Source organism: Falco punctatus (assembly GCF_963210335.1).
Source record: "Falco punctatus genome assembly, chromosome: 5".
Taxonomy (NCBI): Eukaryota; Metazoa; Chordata; class Aves; order Falconiformes; family Falconidae; genus Falco; species Falco punctatus.
Window position 1 is genome coordinate 45,761,603 of NC_137584.1, and position 19,401 is coordinate 45,781,003.

Sequence of the window (19,401 nt, forward strand, 5' to 3'; positions counted from 1 at the left end):
ACGGACCCCAGGATCCCATTGGTCTTCTTGACCAAGAGGGCACAGTCCTGGCTCATGGGCAACTTGCTGTCCACCAGGGCTCACAGGTCTTTCTCAGTGGAGCTGTCTCCCAGCAAGTCAACCCCCAGCCTGTACTGGTGCAGGGGGCTGTTCCTCCCCAGCTGCAGGACCCTACACTTGCCTTTGTTGAACTTCATTAGGTTCCTCTCTGCCCAGCTCCCTAGCCTGTAGAAGACAGAGAATCGAGTAATTACCTTCTTCTTTCTTCATTGAACATGTTCTATGAATTATTTTTCTTAGCTCTGAAGCTTGACACTTGATCCAAGGACAAATTTCAGACCTCTGATAAGGGTATGTGACAGACATTAGTGAGCTTTCCACTGGAAAGCTTGGTGATAGAACTGCTGGAAATATTTGTGCTGTGCTGATAAATTAAATTGGCATGGCAGTTTGCAGGAAACAACATCCTGAACAGTTAAGTCTACTTAACTGTTCTCAAGGCATTTGGATCAAGGTGACATCTTAATACTGAACTTGTGACTTGTCTCTTTAGTCCTCTGCTGATGAGATAGAGGCAGCTCCTTTACCTGGGAGAATATCCATCTTCCTTGACAATCTTTGGAGATAGCCATGTTGAGAGGAGTAGTACTTCATCCACTCTTCTGTGAGGATGGTTGCCTAAATGGGAGTAATTTCCCAGGACTCTTTTGACAGCATTACCTTTTCTTCATCTGTAGTATAATAAGCCCAGTACTACTGCATGACTGCTAGCTTAGGCTGCTTAAAAATAGTGATTTTTACCCTCTGGACTAAGAGAAGCCTTTAGGTTGGCTTAAATTTGCTATATGAAGCACATCTTGTCCTGAAAATCTGCAATCCTTTCATATTTGCAGACCATGCGAAACTGTTGAGGTGATAGGTTTGTGAAAGGATTTCTAGGAGATTTGTGCAGAATGGATGTGAGCTGATGGAATTTCTCCTGAGCAATCAAATACACTCAGTAAGTGCGCTAGGGATTTTAGCATCAAGAGTTATACGGTTTGAAAAAGGCAGTAATCCCTAACTGGGGAAAAAATTATGTAATATGTCTCCACTATTCAGAATATAAGGAAAAAATAGTACAGGCAGAAAGCTTAATAACTTGAAACTTTGTGCCATCTGTTTAAAAAAAAAACAACAGACCAACTAACCCAAAACTATATCTCAAGTCAGTTTTGCTTAGTGTCTTCCACTTAGACTAAAGGTTAAGGAAAGACTGAGAGATTTTTGCATGTATCAGAAGAAGCAGAGTTATCCAGGTCACTTGAAATGTGGAAGGAATTCTCAGCTTTTTTTAATAAATTGACCAAAGATAGTAGCTGACAGTAACTTAAGAGGAACTGCTATGAATTGAAACCTTTCTTCTAAAAGAAATATAGCTAGACTGTGGAATGCGCTCTAAAATTTTAAAAGCTTTTCTACAGTAGCAGTTACTGGTTGTTGTTTTAATTTGTATGGAAATGTGTAACGTGGGAACCTTGTTGTGAAGAGTCATGTAGTTTACCCAAACAAGGCAACTAAAGGTTAACTAGGAAGGTGCACACAGTATGATTCTCAGGTGCTATTTAAATTTATGTTAATAATCCTTAAATTAAAATGTTGATTTGCTAATCAAGATTCATATGCAATGTAACTGTGTCATTCAGTCATTAAAAGTTAGTTTGTAAAATATGCCAGAAACTAAAAATAATTTCTGGGCACAATTTGTTAACTTAGCTGTTTCTACAAATGAAATTTTTAAAAAAAAGAGTGGCCAGAAGATATATTTTCTAATTAGAAAAATGTAAAATGCATGTTTTTATAGGTGTTAATCACTGCAATATGTGACTTGCATCTATACTTTACATTCTTTTACTTGAGCCACAACCTCCCTGCTCTGTGTAGTTAAGTCGCACTTGTTGAAGAGAAGTTGAGTAGCTGCCTGACTCAAGGCTTTGGGATCTCGAATGAGGACATGATGATGGTCTTCCCACTGTGCAAAATTAAACAGTGTTAGAAATATTCTTCAGATGGCTCACACCTTCTCTGCTTCCCATTCTCTCTTCTGTTACTATCATACCTAGTCCAAAAGCAGTATGTGTCAGGTAGTCGTGACATAAGACAAGGCTTGAGGTGTGAGAACAGTAATTCATTTTTAGGACTGCATAAAGTTAAAGGGTATACTATAGGCAAAATCAGTGCTGTAAACAAATCTTGGATCTGAACTTTTGTGATTAGAAAGGAGCAGGATCATCCTTCTGCATCACCAACGTGCCAGAGCAGCCAGTGCTTCACTTAGTGCCATGTGTTGGCTGGGGAAAATCCCAGTCAGACTTTTGTCAAGTTGCTGTCTCTGTTCTGTTTACACCAGAGGTCCTCAAACTACGGCCCGTGGGCTGGGTACAGCCCCCCAGGGTCCTCAATCCGGCCCCCGGTATTTACAGACCCCCCCGCCCCCCCCCCTCGTTGGGGGGGGAAACCAAGCAGCCGCAGATGACCTCCTGCCACTTCATCTGCGCCGGCCCCCTGTTTAAAAAGTTTGAGGACCCCTGGTCTACACAGTAGAGAGTCCTAATGTAGGTCACAGGAAATTTTGAGTCTTGTTTGCAGTGAATGTAACAAAGAAATTTAAATAGAAACTGTAAGCTCGATGATAGTGTTTTGATACTTGACAATAGACTTACTTAGAACAGGAAGACTGTTGTTGGCATGAAATCAATGAGGTTTTGTCAAGACACATATTTTGAAGGAGGTGGCTAAATCTGTATTATTCTATCTCTGTGCTATTGGTAGCAGCGAGACCACCCATTTAGACTGGGCTTTGGAGAAAATCTGGCATATTTGTGGCTGATGTGAATTAGAGCTTCCACTGGTGGGACTACCAAAGTGATGACAGGAGAAATGACAAGGAGAGTCTTAAACTACTATGGGAGAAAAATCCAGTGAGTGGGCAATTTTTGTTTACTGATTCTGAAAGATGCAGTTGAGCTACACAGTGTCTGCATCTTTGAAGAGAACCAAATAAATTAGATTTGGGTTTTCTTTGCTTTTTTCTTTTCTCATAGAAATAAAGAAAGCTTCAGGCAAATGGGCTGGAGATCTGTCCCACTCAGGCAGGATTAAATCTATCCAGACCATCTTGTTTGCATAGTTCTTCACCCAGTGCAAAATGGAAGAAAAAGGATATGAAGTTGCATGATAAAAGAAAGTTGTTTTGCTTGGAACTTTTATTTAGTAATGATTTTCAATATGATTTCCAAGAAAACTATGTTGAAGTGTTGTGCATATTCTCTGGAAAATTTGGGCAGAGATTTAAGTCACTGACTACTCAGTTACTTCAGTAGCTGGACTATTTTAGCAGCTTTTAACACTTAATTTTGAGAAAGGCAGAGATGTATTTGCTTAACTATATGTTTCCCCCAGTTTAATTCCTAGCTGGAGCAGATGACAGGCTTGTGATGCAGCTTCTTAGAGTGGGCCAGGCACTGTGGTTCTTAAAACTAAAGAATATTTTGGGTATGTCTTCAGGCAATGTATGTATTTAGTACACAGACATGAATAGAAAGCTCAACCCTCCTGAAATGGTCAGCTTTTGAAGGATCATATGGGTTTTGTCCTACTGTGTTATGAGTTATTTCAAGTTAATGTTACCACTTGGTTTTTGAATATAATTGCAAGCCAACAATACATAGGATACACATTCGAAGCAATAGTAACTAAATATGTGTCCTAAAGCTTCAGTGCAGTGTACCACCTAACATCTGGGTGAGCCTAGGAGCTCATACACATTTATTGCAGGTCAGCTGATGGGTGGTAAATTATTAAGCCACAGTAACTCTATTATGTGTCCATATTGCTTGAAATCAAATAGGACAATTTGTAGAGGAAAAAGTTAAGAAACATGCATATTTAAAAGCAATGCAGACAGAGGCATTTCTAGAAGGATGTGTTTTCTTGTTCATCCATTTGACCACTCTGAATTCAGTGAACTAAAACTGTTTACATACCTGCTGAGATCTGCCCTACATTGTACTACAGCGTTGGAAGGAATTAAGCTTGCATGTTTTCATTTCTGCAAGTACTCATGAATACAACTTACAAATATCCATAGCAATATTATAAGAATGGAGAAGCAAATGGTGACAAGAATAAGTTGTGCTTGTTTACATGCTGATGAACTAGAGAATAACTGGACTGTGTGTTTTTACCATAGCTAAGCTTTGTGATATGTAGCCAGTGCCTCATACAGGGCTCATGGAGAAGCCAAATTGCTGCCTGTGGGCACTGATGGTCCTGTGATCTCACTGGAGAGGCTGTGCGGATGGCATTGTTCTGTGAGGCTACAGAGATGCTGCACCAATTCTTCTATTGGAAGGCAGCTCCTGGCCTTGTGCTCCCAAAACACGTGTGCCTCCTCCATTCCATTCTTCCTGTATCACTGGCTTCAGGTTTGAGCCTGTGTGGAAGGTGGAAAGTGTTTAGTAGTAGAGTTCCCTCTTCTTCTTCCTTTTCTTTCTTCCTATTCAGATGGCATTTTTTAGCTACTGTTTAGTTTTGTCCCCAAGTAGCTGTGGGACATTGCTCTCCAGGCTGACTTTTTACATCCAGCCAATTGGGCTCTCTCTAGGAAAAAGCCTTGGGCAAATAGTCAAGGAAAAATTGATTTTTTTTTTTTTTTTGACTTGGCTGTAAGGAATTAAAGCTGTGGAGGAAAGCTGGTTTAGGATTCATTTCATGCTCTAGTGAAGCAGGAGGACTAGAAACCCTAAATTTTTGTTTAAGAACTAGTCCTACATGTGTACTGCTTGTGGAAGAGAAACCTGGAGAGGCAGAGTCTTAATTAGCCTACAGAATTAATGGGAAGACTTGAATAGCAAGCCTGGAATTCATTGTCTGTCAAATGACCTCGGTAAAACAATGAATCACACCTCCAAAGCAGAAAGGTGAAGTGATTTCCTCCCCTTTCCTGAATTATCATTTCACCTTTGTTTGTAGTCTTTATTGTTTTAATCTGCTTTAGATGAATGCTTTTTCTGAACTGAATACCTTTGATTTAAAGGAGAGTGTTAGAAAAGGTGGAAGACAAAGGCCTAAGGCTGAATATAGATGAGTTCAAATGAACTATAGATTTAGTCTCTCTCTCATTTAAATTTGCCTTTAAAATTAGAAAGACCTCTTCTAGAAGCAACAATTTTGTATTATAAATTAGCAGGACTCTTAATACCTGTAACAAAACTGTATTTAGAGGTGGTATCCTTGCAGAAAACCTGTAAAAAGAATTCAAACTGAGTTTATGTATCTATGTGTGTGTGTATGTATATATAGATATGCGTACATAATTATTTTTTTTTCCCATTTACCAAGGCTCAAAGTGCTGGTATCAGAATTTTCTTCTATTAAAAGCAGATGTGGCCTGTGCATTTCTGACCTTAGCCCTCCAAGGAATAAATCACAAGTTCTTGAATCTTTAGCTGAATTATTGGTAAATGTTTTCCAGCTCTGAATTAAATATTATGTAAGTAGATAACTCAACCTGCGTTACAGAATTACTTTTAACATAGATTGGTACATGATCAGCTTTCAAATGCACGATGCTAAACTTCAGCATGTCTTTTAGAGGGGATTTCCTTACAATGCTCTGTGTAAAATTATTTTTGTGTATGTGGTTGAGATAAATGTGGCTATTAAGCCTTGACTCAAATGTCCACAAGGAATAAAACTGCAATTTTTGAGTGATGTTTAAAGAAAACAAATGGGTTTTACCGTCATAAAGCTGGGCTGGTTAGTTATACAGTGAAGGCTTCTTGAAATGCTGTGAAGTCACCTTTCCTGCCTCCAAGAGGGAAAATGTGCATCTTTTCTAGAATGCTGCCTTTCTTTGATGGGGATTGCAAAATAAGAAAGGCACAAGCACCAGAGCACAACTGTGTTAATGACAGCCAACTCCATGCAAGTGTCAGATGTAAAATGGTACTTAAATCAGAAATGTACTGAACCAATGCTGTTGTCTGCACACCGTGGGATGTGCACAACAGCCCTACTGCATTATGTAAAATGCTTGCCACGCACAAAATGCTGTTGTTGGGTTTTAATGTTCAGTACTGCCGATGCTTATTTCAAGAAAAATAGTTCCTGAGGGGTAACGTGTTTTCAAATATTGTATGTACTTCCAAGTGAATACAGCTGCCTTCTCTTCCATAAGAATAGCCTCAGTTACCTCAGATCTGCTTAGGACATTGCCCCTACAGTTTGATTTATTTTGGCAGCACTGAGAAGTTTCTAGTTGGTGTGAAACTTCTTTGAAAACTTCAAGCAAATATCTTGTTTTGCAGAAGAAGGTGCTTGCGGTACCACTTCAGAGTATAAAGGGGAGAAACTCTCCCCCTTTGCTGTAATGTTGTATTGAAAAGAAATTGACCCCGGCTGCATTTCATATCCAAGAGAAACTTGCTCCAAACTCTTCTGAGTTGTGGGAGGAAATGGACAGAGAAATAGCAGAGGTGCCCCTCAAACAGAGATATCCCAAATGGGTACAGTCAGATACCATAGATTTCCCTGTCCACTCTGCAGATGACCCTTCCTTTAATGCTCTTGCTTTCAACTGTGAAGCAGTTGGACAATTTCCAGTTGCAGTGTCTCGTTGCTGCCTTGATGGTGAGTGAAGGTGATACAGAGTATTTGTGGCTTTAACAGGTGACTAATAAAGTCTTCCAAAGGGAAGAACTGAACTTCAGCCTGTTCCTTCCCAAAGTTATCTTAATCTGATGTTTTGGCATGGGACTATAGCTTTTTATGGGAAAAGCTGATAAAAGGCAATATTTGTGGCATTAATCCCAAGTAAAAAAATCCTTTAAGATCACTTCAGAGAGTTTATTTCTATAATGACTTCACTGCCAGGCTCCATTTAAGTTTGATAGTAAAAAATCCTGAAGTGTATTTATGTTTCAAGCAGCACCATGCTGCATTAGTTTTGCATTATCTAGTAGGTCTTTACAATGATGAAAGGATAACATATAGCCAACGCACAATGCATTGAAAGCTGTGAACTTTTAGAGTAAACCAGTCTCCCTCCTTTTTCTGACCTCTGAATGGATAAGTGCTGTACTCTGACAAGTACAGAGTGGATACTGTTGCAGTGGCCTGTACCACTGTGCAGTGGAAAAAGGCAGCTTCTAGAGGATGGAGGGGGGGGGAGGATTTGTGGTCTTAAATCATCTTTTTTGATCATCTCTTTAGGCTGAGTATCCAGATGGGAAGTATACTGATATGCATAGATGCATTCCTGTATTGGCCTTGATCTAGTTAGTTCAGGAGTGGAGGCTAGAATATGAAAGGTTCTTGGTGAGTGTTTGTAGCCCACACTATATGTCTGCTGCTCTGCCTTTGCTGCTGTTAGTTGAAGCCACAGCTAGTGTTAGTGCGATAGCCGTGGTGCAACAGTACATGCACTACAGTATAGACATGCATACAGCGTCAGGAAAGGAAATTGTTCTGTTGGGGTGATACCTGCCAGGACTGTGGTCTCACCAGGAAAACCTGACTTCTTTTTCAAGTTAAAATACCCAGTTAGAGACTTTCCTTATGTACAATGTAGCACCTGGGTAGTGTATGTTTCAATGTGACTTTTTGAAAGGTACTGTGTTGTTGTTTAGGTGGTGACCTTGTTCACTGGATTTCTTAGCCCCAAGCATTTAGCGAGGAAGTCAACTTTTTGTCCTTCCATAGAATCATAGAATGGTTTGGGTTTGAAGGGACTTTAAAGATCATCTACATCCAACCCCCCTGCCATGGGCAGGGACACCTTCCACTAGACCAGGCTGCTCACCTGGCAACCCCATCCAACCTGGCCTTTCACATCAATCTGGCTGACTAAATTCATAATTACATTCTATGTTATGTAAATTCTACATTTCCTAAGAACCTTTTTGCACGTGTATACATAGTACTGTGGGTAAACATTATTCTCCCATTATGACAGTAAGAGGGTGATTTAGCTTTTGATGCATCTACAGTTATAATAAATTGTATACAAAAAGGAATTTGGGTAATAATGCAACTCTGTAAGTTTCTGTTCCCCATATTTTAAAAAAGAAAATCTGCTGAAACTAGATAAAATATCACTGTGAATAAAGACTTGGTCCATGATTTTTTATTTTTTAATTTTATATTTTCAGAATAGTTTAATTCATTGAGCTCTACAACCAGTTTCACCCAGCATAAGCCAGTGGTGCTACTTCTGATGTCTTGTTCCTGACTTGCCTCAGACTGGCATGAGTGTTGCTGTGGGGCTGAGTGGTGAGCCTGGTCAGAGAGCCGAGCCAGCTTGGAAAGTAGCAGGGCAAGAGGAAAAAACATGAGTTTTTACCCAGATCAGCTGTCTGTTCCAGCTGAGTATGCAACCAACCAAAATGCTAATGCCAGCATGGAGAGTGGTGAGAGAAACACCTCTTTTGACAGAAGTGCTGATTTCTGTGCAGGCTTGAAACCGTTAAAGTCTGCTTCGACTGTTTGTGTTGTATCCAGCCATAAATTTTGCTTGATTCAACAGTTGGTAGAAAGCCTTGTGTAGCAAAAGCCTGAAAGACGGCTAGCAACTGAGCCTGAACACTCATGCAGAGGAAGAGCTAGTTGTTCACACTTCCACTGTGTGATGAGAACATGCTTCTAACATGCATATAAGGTTCCTGGAGATCAGGCCAGAGAAATTCCAGCTTAGCGGTAAAAACTTAAATAAAATGTATGGTTTGCTTTGATTATTATTTTTTTTGTTTTAGTTCAAAATCATGGCATTATGGGATCATAAAAATTACTCATATCTTCTAATCTTTTTTCCTAGGAATTTATCAAAGAGCTGCTAACTCGGATAAGAGGAATGAGGAAACTCAGTCCCCCTCAAAAGAAGAGTATATAAATAACTTGAAGTAGTAGCACTCTGTAAAAGACATGGCAAGGGAAATGGGACTTTGAATACAAGACCTTTATTAAAATAATTGTCTTTCTCCACAAATTTTTTGATTTCATTCAGTTTTGACGCGAGGAGTTTCTTCTGTGTGTTTTAATGGTTCTTTTTTAAGTGTCAGTTTGTTTTTTATCAAGAATATCAACAATTTGGATGCTGCTCAACTTTCACTTGAGGATTACTGAAGCAAGTGAAGAATCCAAGAGTTAGTGACGAGGGGCAGCAAGCCTACGTGGTGAACCAGAAGATCTTGTAAATCTACAGAGCTAGGAGACTTCTTGCAACTAGTTGGATAACGTTTTTAAGTTGGCTGTACATTTAACTCATGGTTGTCACGTTCCTTGTGCTTGTCTGTACATAAATTATAAAGTGGGTTGTGAATACTGTTTCACATGGATGGAAGGAAAAAATTGTTACAGTAAATTATTTAAATGGTGGTTATTACAAATTTGCTACCAGAATGTATCAATTTAGATTACTAAAATGAGTGCTGCCATTTTTATAAATACCCTTAAAGCAGCCCAGTGAAGAATTTCATCATATCTCCTTGTTTAGACTGCAGCATATGAGAACTGGGAATTTTAAGGGCTTAATTTGTAGACTTTTAAAGTTATTTGATTGACTTCAATGCTTTGCCAGATCATTTCCTCTCCACCTCATGGTGTCTTGGAACTGTGCTAACCTATACTGAATAAGGGCCTGCCGTGATATCTAGAGAAACGTCCGTTACCTTTTAAAAGCTGCTTCACAGTGGAGGAAAGGCAGCGCTACCAAAAGGGATTACAAGCACTGTTTTGCATTTAGTGATGTGGTCTTAATTGGATGCAGATTCCTCTCCTATTAAGGTGGGCTAACGATATTACACTCTTTGTTTACGGCTCTGCCCTGAGAAGTGGGGAGTCTTCTTAACTTGGGCTCTCTTACTTGTAAAAACAAGAATGGAAGAGAGATCCCTGCTCACTCCTGGAAAATGGCCTAACTGAAATGTTCAATAAGCTACCACATACTGGTAGGTACACCAGTTAGTCAGGCATTTTATATCAAGGGTGCTCTGAACATATTTTATTTTTCAAAAGAAGTACATGTTTGTGAATTTTATGTATACTGGCAAGCTTTTTAAATGTATTTAATTTTGTAACGTTTACCGATGATTTTATTTACCAGATATTTACTCAAATAAATGGAACAACTTGTGACTTGTTACATGTACACTTTACAAGACTACTGTTGCTGAGTAGGTTGGTAAATGGACTTGCTCATCAAAAAGAGAAGCCTGTGAGGTGGTAAGTATGTGGGAACCCAGCTGTATTGACCCTAATTGGCTTTTAATGTGCCCAGTATCACTCAGCCCTTGCCCAGTACCACTCAACTTTCTGTAACCTGGTGCACAGCTTCACTTCTGAAAGTCATCTGCAGATGAGTCCTTCCTTCACTGGGGGATTTTAAAAAGAAAAAAAAAGAAAAAGAAAAAAAGCTTGGATATTCTTTCAGATAAATGCTGCTGCTTCCTTTTTTCCTTCCCCCAGAGGTCAGTGTAGGGGAGGGCTCCCACCGGGTAACTCAGTTCTCTGCTGAAGGTGTGGCAGCAGGGGGTCTTTCAGCAGGAGGCACTCTGCCTTTCTTCCCTTTCTCTGAATTCTCGAGAAATTCTAGCAGCCCTAAGGAAAGACTTTGTTGGTTTGCCTGCAGCATCTTAAATTTGAATCTTGTACCTTGCTGAAGTTGCAATTCAGCTCTGGTTTCCTAAAGAGTCTTCTGGCAACATTTTTATAAAATTGTGACTTGAAATCTGCTCTCCAGGGGAACTGGGAGGAGATTGTGATTTCATCTTTTTTTTTTGTGTTGGGATCTCCCAACGTTGCTTTCAGCATTACCAGTGTGATGTCTTTGGTTCTGGAAGAGGCCCATGTGAATGACCGGTCTTGCCACAAGGAGATTGTCTCTCCTTGGTCTGTGCTTCTTGCAGAGGATCTGATGTAGCAAGATCTAAATGATCAAGTTTGTATCAACATAACCCTTTGAAGGAGAGAGAGTTACAGGAAAAGCTTCCTTAAATCCTGAGGTAAGGGGACTATTGTTAGATTATTATTTTTTCTTTTCCCCTACTCAATTCTGGAGGCAGAAATCAGTGGTGTTAGTAAAGAAGTTTTAGTTACTAGCAAACTTCTGATGTTTGACTGGGAAGGTACTACTTCCAGGCCTTTTCCTGGAAAGTCTGTTGATTTGTAAACTACTGAGAGCCTTCTGTGAACACCAAGTTTTTGTCCAAAATGGAAAAAATGCTTTGATTTGAGACTTGCTAGCAATATTTAGAGTTTTGAGCTGGTGTCTGAAGTGCTGTCTGCTCGTGGGTGCCATTCCTTAACTCAAACTTACGCAGGTGCATTTAACACATGGGCTGAAACAACTGAGAGCATGCAGTGCACCTCTTCAACTTCTGAGGTGGTTATAGCTGCCTTCATTTTTGCAGGTGGTATTTAGAAACAGCCCCAAACCTGAACATGAAAGGTTCTAGTAATTTCCATATTCACAGATGTATTTTGTGACTTCACTTATGATTTCAAATATATATATATTTTTTCTTCCTTTATAATAATGGTGTGCAAAATCAGAAATTTCAAGTAATGGTAACTGCACCAGTTCTGTTGCCTCCTACCACAAAACCGGGCTCCACAATCCTTTTTTTTTCCCCTTGTGTTACATGGCTAAAAAATACCTGCCCCCTTTACACATCACACATTTGTGTCTTTTTGTCCTGTTTGTCTTGCACTAATGTAGCTGTGGAAGGTAGCGGTCTACCCCTTCTAAAACCAGTTAATTTGGTGATACGCTTAGAAACAATAAGGACTGGGACAGTCCTTGCTATTTTCTTGTCTGTGTGGATGGGACAGTCACTTCTGTGAAGCCCTTCCTCTCCTCCAATTCTATGTTTTGCTGTCTTACAAGTGTCCATGAGCAAGCCCAAACTAAGTAACTTTTGTTTGCAGATGGCCTGTTTTTACTGGAGAATTACAGGGTCTCATTCTTGCTACTTTTTCTTTAATGGAGATACTCTTGGCCTTGGCTTAAGTGAGAGGAGAATCAACCCATTCACTTAAGATTTCATTGTGCTTTATGTCTTTATACTGTGTGGGTGTTCTTGGCTCTGGGCAATACTCAAGGGACATATCAATAGCCCACTGTTACTGAAAGAACTTGAAATTAAATCTTACAGCCCAGGCTCTTCACTGTGTTGGCTGGACAGCTTTCATGAGAAGGGCCGAGTCTGGCTGTGATGAGAGCTTCCTCTGGTCTTTTTAAGTGGCTAATGAAAGGAACTGAAGTTCCTTCTCATAAATATGTAGTGAAGCTGAGGTTTTTGTTTTGGTATTGAAGTACCTCTCCAGTGTACAAAGATTGCCTGCAAGAGCACGTGTTTCTGGGGTCTGCTTCATGGCGTAATTAGCCTTTGCATGTTTTACAGCAGGAGCTGACAGTGTGATATGTCCTGTGGTTGCTCTTCCAGTTGGCTTAGAAAGAGGAGGAAAGTGCTTCTGATCATATTTAGTGTTCCTTGTGAGGCTGCAGTCACAGGATAGTATATTCCTGTGACACAGAAGAAAGGAGGTGAGCCATTCTTCTGCCAGCCTTGTTTTTGCTCCTTTCCCCCCAGTATTCTGATGGTGGGTTTTATTCCTGAAGTTGCCATCCATGCAGGGACCATCTAGGGAAAATATGGGAGGGAAGCTTTCCTTACTCTCGGAGAACATGACTAAGAAAAGCAGGAGCAAAATAGCTGCTCCTTTTGTGCACTTGAAACTCCTTGTCACTGAGTCTTGGCAAGGGTCTTGAGCACTGTACCATCATAAGTATAATAGTGTATGTGAAATTGGAATTACTCAGCAATCTATTTCTGTGACAGCTTTGCTGATTTAAGACAGCCTTAATGTAAACATGCACCTCCAGGTTAAAAAAAACCCATGTGGGCCACATCAACACAGAGCCTGTTACACTTGGTGAAGTGCTGTAACAAAAGGATTAATTGCTGCTTGGCTACATGGAGTTTGTCATTGCCAGCATCACACACAGATGTTAAGCAGGTACTGAATAACTGTGTGCAATGCTTTTTAAAGGATGTTGAGATTTAGGGGAGGGAGATGGAAAAGAAATCAAGTGCTGGGAAGTCTAGGGAAAAAAATCACTAAAAAACCTACCTGTTACATGTTTAGCTATCAAGAAAACTGAGAAGACTCTTGTTTTGCTGCATGTATTTCTGTATGGGAAGAAAATGAGAAATGTAAGGGTTCTTTTGCATTGGAGAAAAGCTATGAGAAGGATGAATGCCTGAAAGATAAAGAAAGGAAACTTAAAGTCTGGAAGAAGATAGAGAACCTCAATGGTGGGGGTGAGGAGCCCTTTGAGCCTGCTGCTGAGAGAATAGGTGAGATCACTGTCTATTAGTATTCTGAAATAGAAATTGGATGATTTTCTAGAAAAGTTCTCATTAGTTAAGTTCAGTCAAGATAATTAAAGGCCTTAAAACTCTAGACATCAGCTTAATTTTTTTTAAGGTTATTTATTTATTTATTTTTAAAATACTGTAAAGCAGAGGAAACAAGTATGAAACTGATTTTTATATTTATGTATTGTGGCTATGTCATTACATGCTTATGTAGTGGTCAAATCAGATTACTAGTACCAGCTACATATATTATATACAAATACTACTTCTTACTTGATTTCCATGTTACGACTTCTCTTTTTCTGGCAGTAAGCAAATGGTAAGTGTGAATGTAATGAAAGTTGCTATTGAAAGCTAGAAAGAAATTAAAGTGAAAAAGAGAAAATGTGCCTAGAAAGTTCCTAGTGCTGCAAAATTTATTTTTGCCATGGTAGCTATTCAGCATACAGTGTAAATACAGAGTGTTTCTGAGGTTTTAAAGTTGCTATTTATAATAATCTTGTCTAGTGCTAAAGGGACTTTATTTGCTTTATTTTTTTGCAGTAGAACTAATGACCAAATTCTCTGAGCCATTAACTTACACTGCTTACAGACTTCTCTGTTTTCCAACAAAAATTGACATTAGCTGTTCAAAATGAAAGCAACTGAGCTATTTGAAAACTTATTTTTTAAAATGTACCTAAGACTAAAATTTCTTTTGGAGGTGCAGTTAACAGGTTTTGTTTGGCTGTGAACTGAAATGTCTTCTCTCACTGCATTGGTATTTTAGGTGAACTTTTTTTTTCTTCCAAGGTCATAATCAAAAATATCCTGCGATAGCCCTTAGCAGGTGTTTTGGTCTGACTAATTGTCTAATACTGGGTTGGACTTGAAGCATGTAACTAGTTACTAAAATGTAGGAGCTGATCCACTTCAAGGACAGAGAGACTTGTCTGACCACCCCTTCTAGGGGGCAGAGAGGGACAAGAGCACAAGAAGCATTCCTGCCTCCTAAAGAAGGATCCTACGTCAATGTCAGCAAGGCTTGGACTCTTGCCCTGGCTTTGTGGATGGGCCTGTTCCCCCTCATGTAGCTCATAGTCATGCTGGGGCTTGTGGGGATTGGAGCAGTGAGTACTGTCAGATATATGAAGAACTGGAGCATGCAGGTCTGTGACAGGATTGTGTTTGTCCAGGATCGGCATTTGCATTTGTTTTGCAGAACGTGAGGCAAAAAGAGGTTGGAATAACCTTTGTTTAATATACTGACTGTGCTGGTTATTCCAGCAGCAAAGAGGGAAACCTAACAGGGATAACGTGTTGAAACTCTCATTGGTATGGGCTGTCTTCTGGTAAGAGAGCCGGTTTGTGGCAGTGGTAGCCGCGCAGACCCTGCAGGGGGGTTTCCCCACACACTGTCTGGGTCTGGCTTTGGGTCAGGGCCTTCCTTCCTACTTGTGTGGCCCCTCTACTGCAGAAAGGAGCAGGAAGCCTCATAAAGCGAGTGACAGCTCTTCAACAGATGCCTCAGACTTGTCCAGCAACCAGTACCGAGTCAAAGCCGTGTCAGGACTACAGACAGCGTGCCATGGTGGTGCTTGAGACACAGGCAATAGAACTGACTGCGTGAACTGCCACTGTGGTAGGCTAGGCAGGTAGGCCTCAGGTGTGTCCTAGGAGTTGCCACAACACAGAAGACTTCTGGATGCTGCTTGTGGGTTGCTTCCAGTGTACCTGGACAACACTGTGGGCAGAAAGGGACAGTGTGCTGCCTAATGCCTTAGACATGTAAGGATTACCATGTCTTGTTTGACTACCACACCACACCAAAAATGGAGTTGAACTAAACCTGTGCTAAAGTGGGCCCTCAGGCAGTTTTGTACCAACTTCTTGCAACAAATGATCCTCAATGAACTGTGTGTTTTCTGTTGTGTGTCTCCAGTCTGCTCCAAGCCTACCAAAGCAGTAGTTACTAGATCAGTTTTAGCATCTATTACCTCCAGTACTGTCATGGTGCATTTGTCTACAGTCTGCATTAGTTTTCCTCATTCCTTCGAGTTTAACAGCTTGATTATTTCTCTTAAGGACCTTTTACTACTCTGTGGAAATGGGAATGTGTCATCTGGTACTATTTCTGCCACAGAGGCTCTGCTGCCAATACCAAATCAATCCAAAAGTGTGGAAAGGATCCTGTAAATTTTAGCATCTCCTGAATTATGGCCTCATACTGCTGGAGCTTTCTTGCTTTTTGACTTACTACTTTACTTAACTTTCCCAAGTAAGTCTTCATAAACTCAGCCATGCACTATAAGAAGAGAACAAAGCTCCTGGAGCTAATCAAACAATGTCTCTTACATTCTGGGGGAAAAAAAAGAAAAATGTGGCCTTTAGTTTGGTTCCCCTGTCCCAGATATCTTGAAGACACTCCAGTAGTGTTTGCAGGACTGCAGAAATGTTTTTTGCTTAGAAACATGAGGGTGCAGTGCAAGTAATAAGAAATAACTGGTGGCAGACACACAAGCTTGCCAAATGGAGACCTTCTTTGTGCCTTTGGAAAAAAAGGCCTCAGTGTCTTCTGAGCTCAGCGCTTGTCAGATTACTTCCTTTCATCATGCTCTACTAGGCTTTGCACTGGGTCCAGGCAGTGGCCCTGTGGAGAGGTGAGTACTGGTTCTTCAGGAGTAATGCAGATACAAGCACACTTTTGTAATCATGTACCAGGTAACTTGTTCAACCCTGAACCCAATGTTTGGGCTGCTACTGTGCAAGTGTGTCAGGCAGAGCACTGGTAGGATGTGTCATTACCCTTTTCCATTTGGCAGTGGGTCCCTGCTGCCACTGGCAGTAAGGAATACTGCAGTTTTTCAGCCCTGAAATTAGGAAAAAGCATGTTTTTTGTTTGGGAGGGACAGGAGTTTATTGCCAAGCCAAACATAACTGTTCCTCTGATTTATATACCTAAAAAGCAAGTCTTACATATAGGTATAGCTGTACGTATGCTATAACCAATTAACAATGTCTGTTTTTGAGAAAAAATGAAGCTGTTTAATGTTATTTACCTGGACACATTTAATTCATGCCTCCTAAACTCCAGCTGTTCTTTTAATATAGTTTTCACAGTCATCAGAAATGCTTTAACATATTTCTTTGGGGAATTTTTGTGGTGCTGGTTTAGACTTAAGCACAAAATGATCCCCTGTTGAAAAATTGCGATGTAAGTTATAACTTGTTTGCAATATTCCCTTCTTTATGCTTGTCTCAAAGGTATCTGTTTCCATATCAACAATGTACATAGTGCATATTTTATAATGTAAATCCTTGGAATTTTGATAGTCTGCCTCAAGTGTCTGCTCTTTCTTTTGTCCTCTGATGTGCCTTGGTCAAGAGCTGCCACTTAACATATTGTATTGATTATTTCTTCGTCTCTGAAGCTGTGCATTCAGCTCAACACTTAATCACTCTAAGGCTGGATTTTCTGTCCTTGGAACAAGGACAATGAGTTTTAAAAATATTGTCAACTCTTGAAAAATTAGAAGTTTCAATGCCAGGGTTGAGTGAAGTGATAATTGTTTAACTTTTCCCCTTCTGGTTACCTTACAAATCAGAAAACCTGAGTGCTTCCTGAAATTAGTATGACTTTCATTTCTGATCTTGTTAGCTGCTTCCTAATTAAATTAGTACTTGTATTTCTTATACGGTTGCAGTTGGTATCTGTTCTAACAGCTGTTTCCTCCTCCCTCAGAATTCCTCTCTAGTGCTATCATTCCCTTTGCAACAGAAATTCAAGTATGTCAAAATTATGCCACCTCTGCAGCGACAGTGAAGATAACTAGAGAGAGAAAATAAATCAGATTAACCCACAGTATTGCTGTGTTTTCTTTGCTGAAGAAAGTTAGGCTATCGTGCCCAGCCCCAGTCCTCAGTTTCACATCATCTCTTTTTCATAAAAGCAGGATCTTTCCTAGGAGAGTGGGTTTATTATTCTAGGCAGGAAGCACCTGAAAGAAAGTGCTTAAAACTCTGGGAGTTGGTTCAGATATCTTGGATCATGCTCCTGTATGAGGTTGGCTTTAAAATAAATAAAAAAAATTGAAGATTAGGACTGTTCAGAGCCTTTGTAGTCAACCCCTGGCTCTTGTTAACTAGAAATTTAGGAGCAGCTGTCAAATGCGTGTCAGGGCTGGGAACCCAGATCAAACAGCAGGTATGGTGCCAGGTGTATGCTGACCTTCCACTTCTTTCAAAGTTTCCTTCCTGTTTGAACCTTGCTAGTCTCAAATGCTCAAAAATCATGAGGTATGTAATGTAGACACTCTCAGGCTAGAGTCCTGAATCTTTTATAATGCATATTGGATTGTTTGATTGTTTCTTGAGATGCTTTCTCAGGGGCCACTTGTAAGTTGTTCACTCTGTTGATAGAGGACTGAAACTCCCTTTCCCATCTCTAGCAATTTTGGGAACTGAAATCCTGGGAAGGATGCAGGGCTTGTGATAAAAATGTTATGGTCAGGGACAATAAGGAAAATAACACTTGAAGATGCTGGAGCTGGCCATGCTCCTGTTCTGCTGTGATGCCCTTTTTGGTGCATCCCATGTAGCCTGTGCAGCTCCCCCTGTGCTATTAAGATGCTACGTCTGCTTTTGCACAGAAACCCATGAGGTAGACAAGTTAGATAAAACTAAAATATGCTGGCATCAGTTGGGTTTAGAGCTGATGTATTTTAGTCTTTATCCATTTAAAAGCAGGCTACTCATTTCATTAACTAGAAAGCAATGTTCCTTTAAATTGGGTTAATAATAGGTGGTTTTCATATATCACTTCTGTGCTTTGCTGCAGTACATACAGACTTTGGTGGAAAAAATGGTTCTTGGGTGGGTGCTAGAAACAAACAGCTCTTTTTTTTTTTTTTTATAAATACTTGAAGACAGAGAGAAGCAAGCTGTTTTGTTGTTTTTTTTTTAAAAAAAAAGTGTTTAAACTGAAAGTGTGGTGCAGTGGAGGCTAGCTAGCACCCCAACCAATTGTACCTCCAAATTTTACCCTTTGGGGACAGGAAAAGACTGTTAAATGCTGGTCTGTCTGCAAATCATGGAAGCCTTTGAGTTCTTCTCATGTTAAAAGGGTCACTTACTGAGAGCAAACAACTCTAATAAATGAATGGTAGTTGATGCTCAAAATTTGGCAGAAAGCTGTGTAATGGCATTTGGGAGAATCCACAGACAGCTTTCTATGCCATGTGTTTGTAGGTTAGGGGGAGCAAAGTAAAATGACAACACTTTAAAGATATCCTTTTTCTGTACATGACAGATTGTGTGGTTCAGTTACCCACACAGCTTTCCCACACAATCTGGGACTGTTATACTGCTGAGGTGAAAGACAGATAACCATTAGCTGATTGTTGTGCAGAGCTCTGGTCATGGATTATTTTATAAAAAGTGTGTGAGTGCCACCGGGAGTTATTGAAAACAAACAGTATCTTACTCTCCAGTTCATGGGAACTGCTCCCCTCTCCCCCAGCCCCCGGCCTGCCTTTGGGTAATGCAGGGAATGAGAAGAGTTTGTGGAGAAGGAACAGGGCTGTGCAGAAGGGCAGGTGATCCCATCTGTTCGTCATGTGACAGGCAACTCAGAGCCAAGCAGAGGTAAGTGCTTGTAACTGATTTCCATGAGAGCACGTAGGGGACTTGAAGATATTTACTTAGGGAAGGCAAATAAGGGAATTCTTATATTCAAAGTAAATACCACAAAATATTTTCCCCCTATTTGTTGTCATTAATTAAATAGAATTGAGTTCTCAGTTTCATCTGTTGTTCTGGTGCCCAGTCAGCTTGTTGCAGCCTGAGGTTTCTGTCCCATCCATCCTCTTGCAACCTAAATATCGCTTACTGTCTGCTGTGTTGTCTGACTGTTTTCTGCTTTGCAGATCTTGAAGAAATGTTTTCCACAAGAGGGTATAAGACAGCACTTTGCACTAACCCAGTGCCGTGACAGAAACTGGCTGTT

General features: G+C 40.2%; 1 protein-coding gene across 4 annotated transcripts in view; it reads left to right on the forward strand.

Moving 5' to 3' along the window:
* PPP1R14C (protein phosphatase 1 regulatory inhibitor subunit 14C) overlaps nucleotides 1-18,347 on the forward strand; it is a 64,895-nt gene extending 46,548 nt beyond the window's left edge. For 2 of the 4 annotated variants that reach the window (XM_080389660.1, XM_080389661.1), the window contains one exon: nucleotides 8,855-18,347. In XM_080389660.1, coding sequence (XP_080245786.1) covers nucleotides 8,855-8,929 — 75 coding nt within the window. In that variant the 3' untranslated portion in view covers nucleotides 8,930-18,347. The remainder of the gene's footprint in view (nucleotides 1-8,854) is intronic. The other 2 variants (XR_013928510.1, XR_013928511.1) reach the window with 2 other exon arrangements.
* The last annotated feature ends 1,054 nt before the right edge of the window (nucleotides 18,348-19,401 follow it).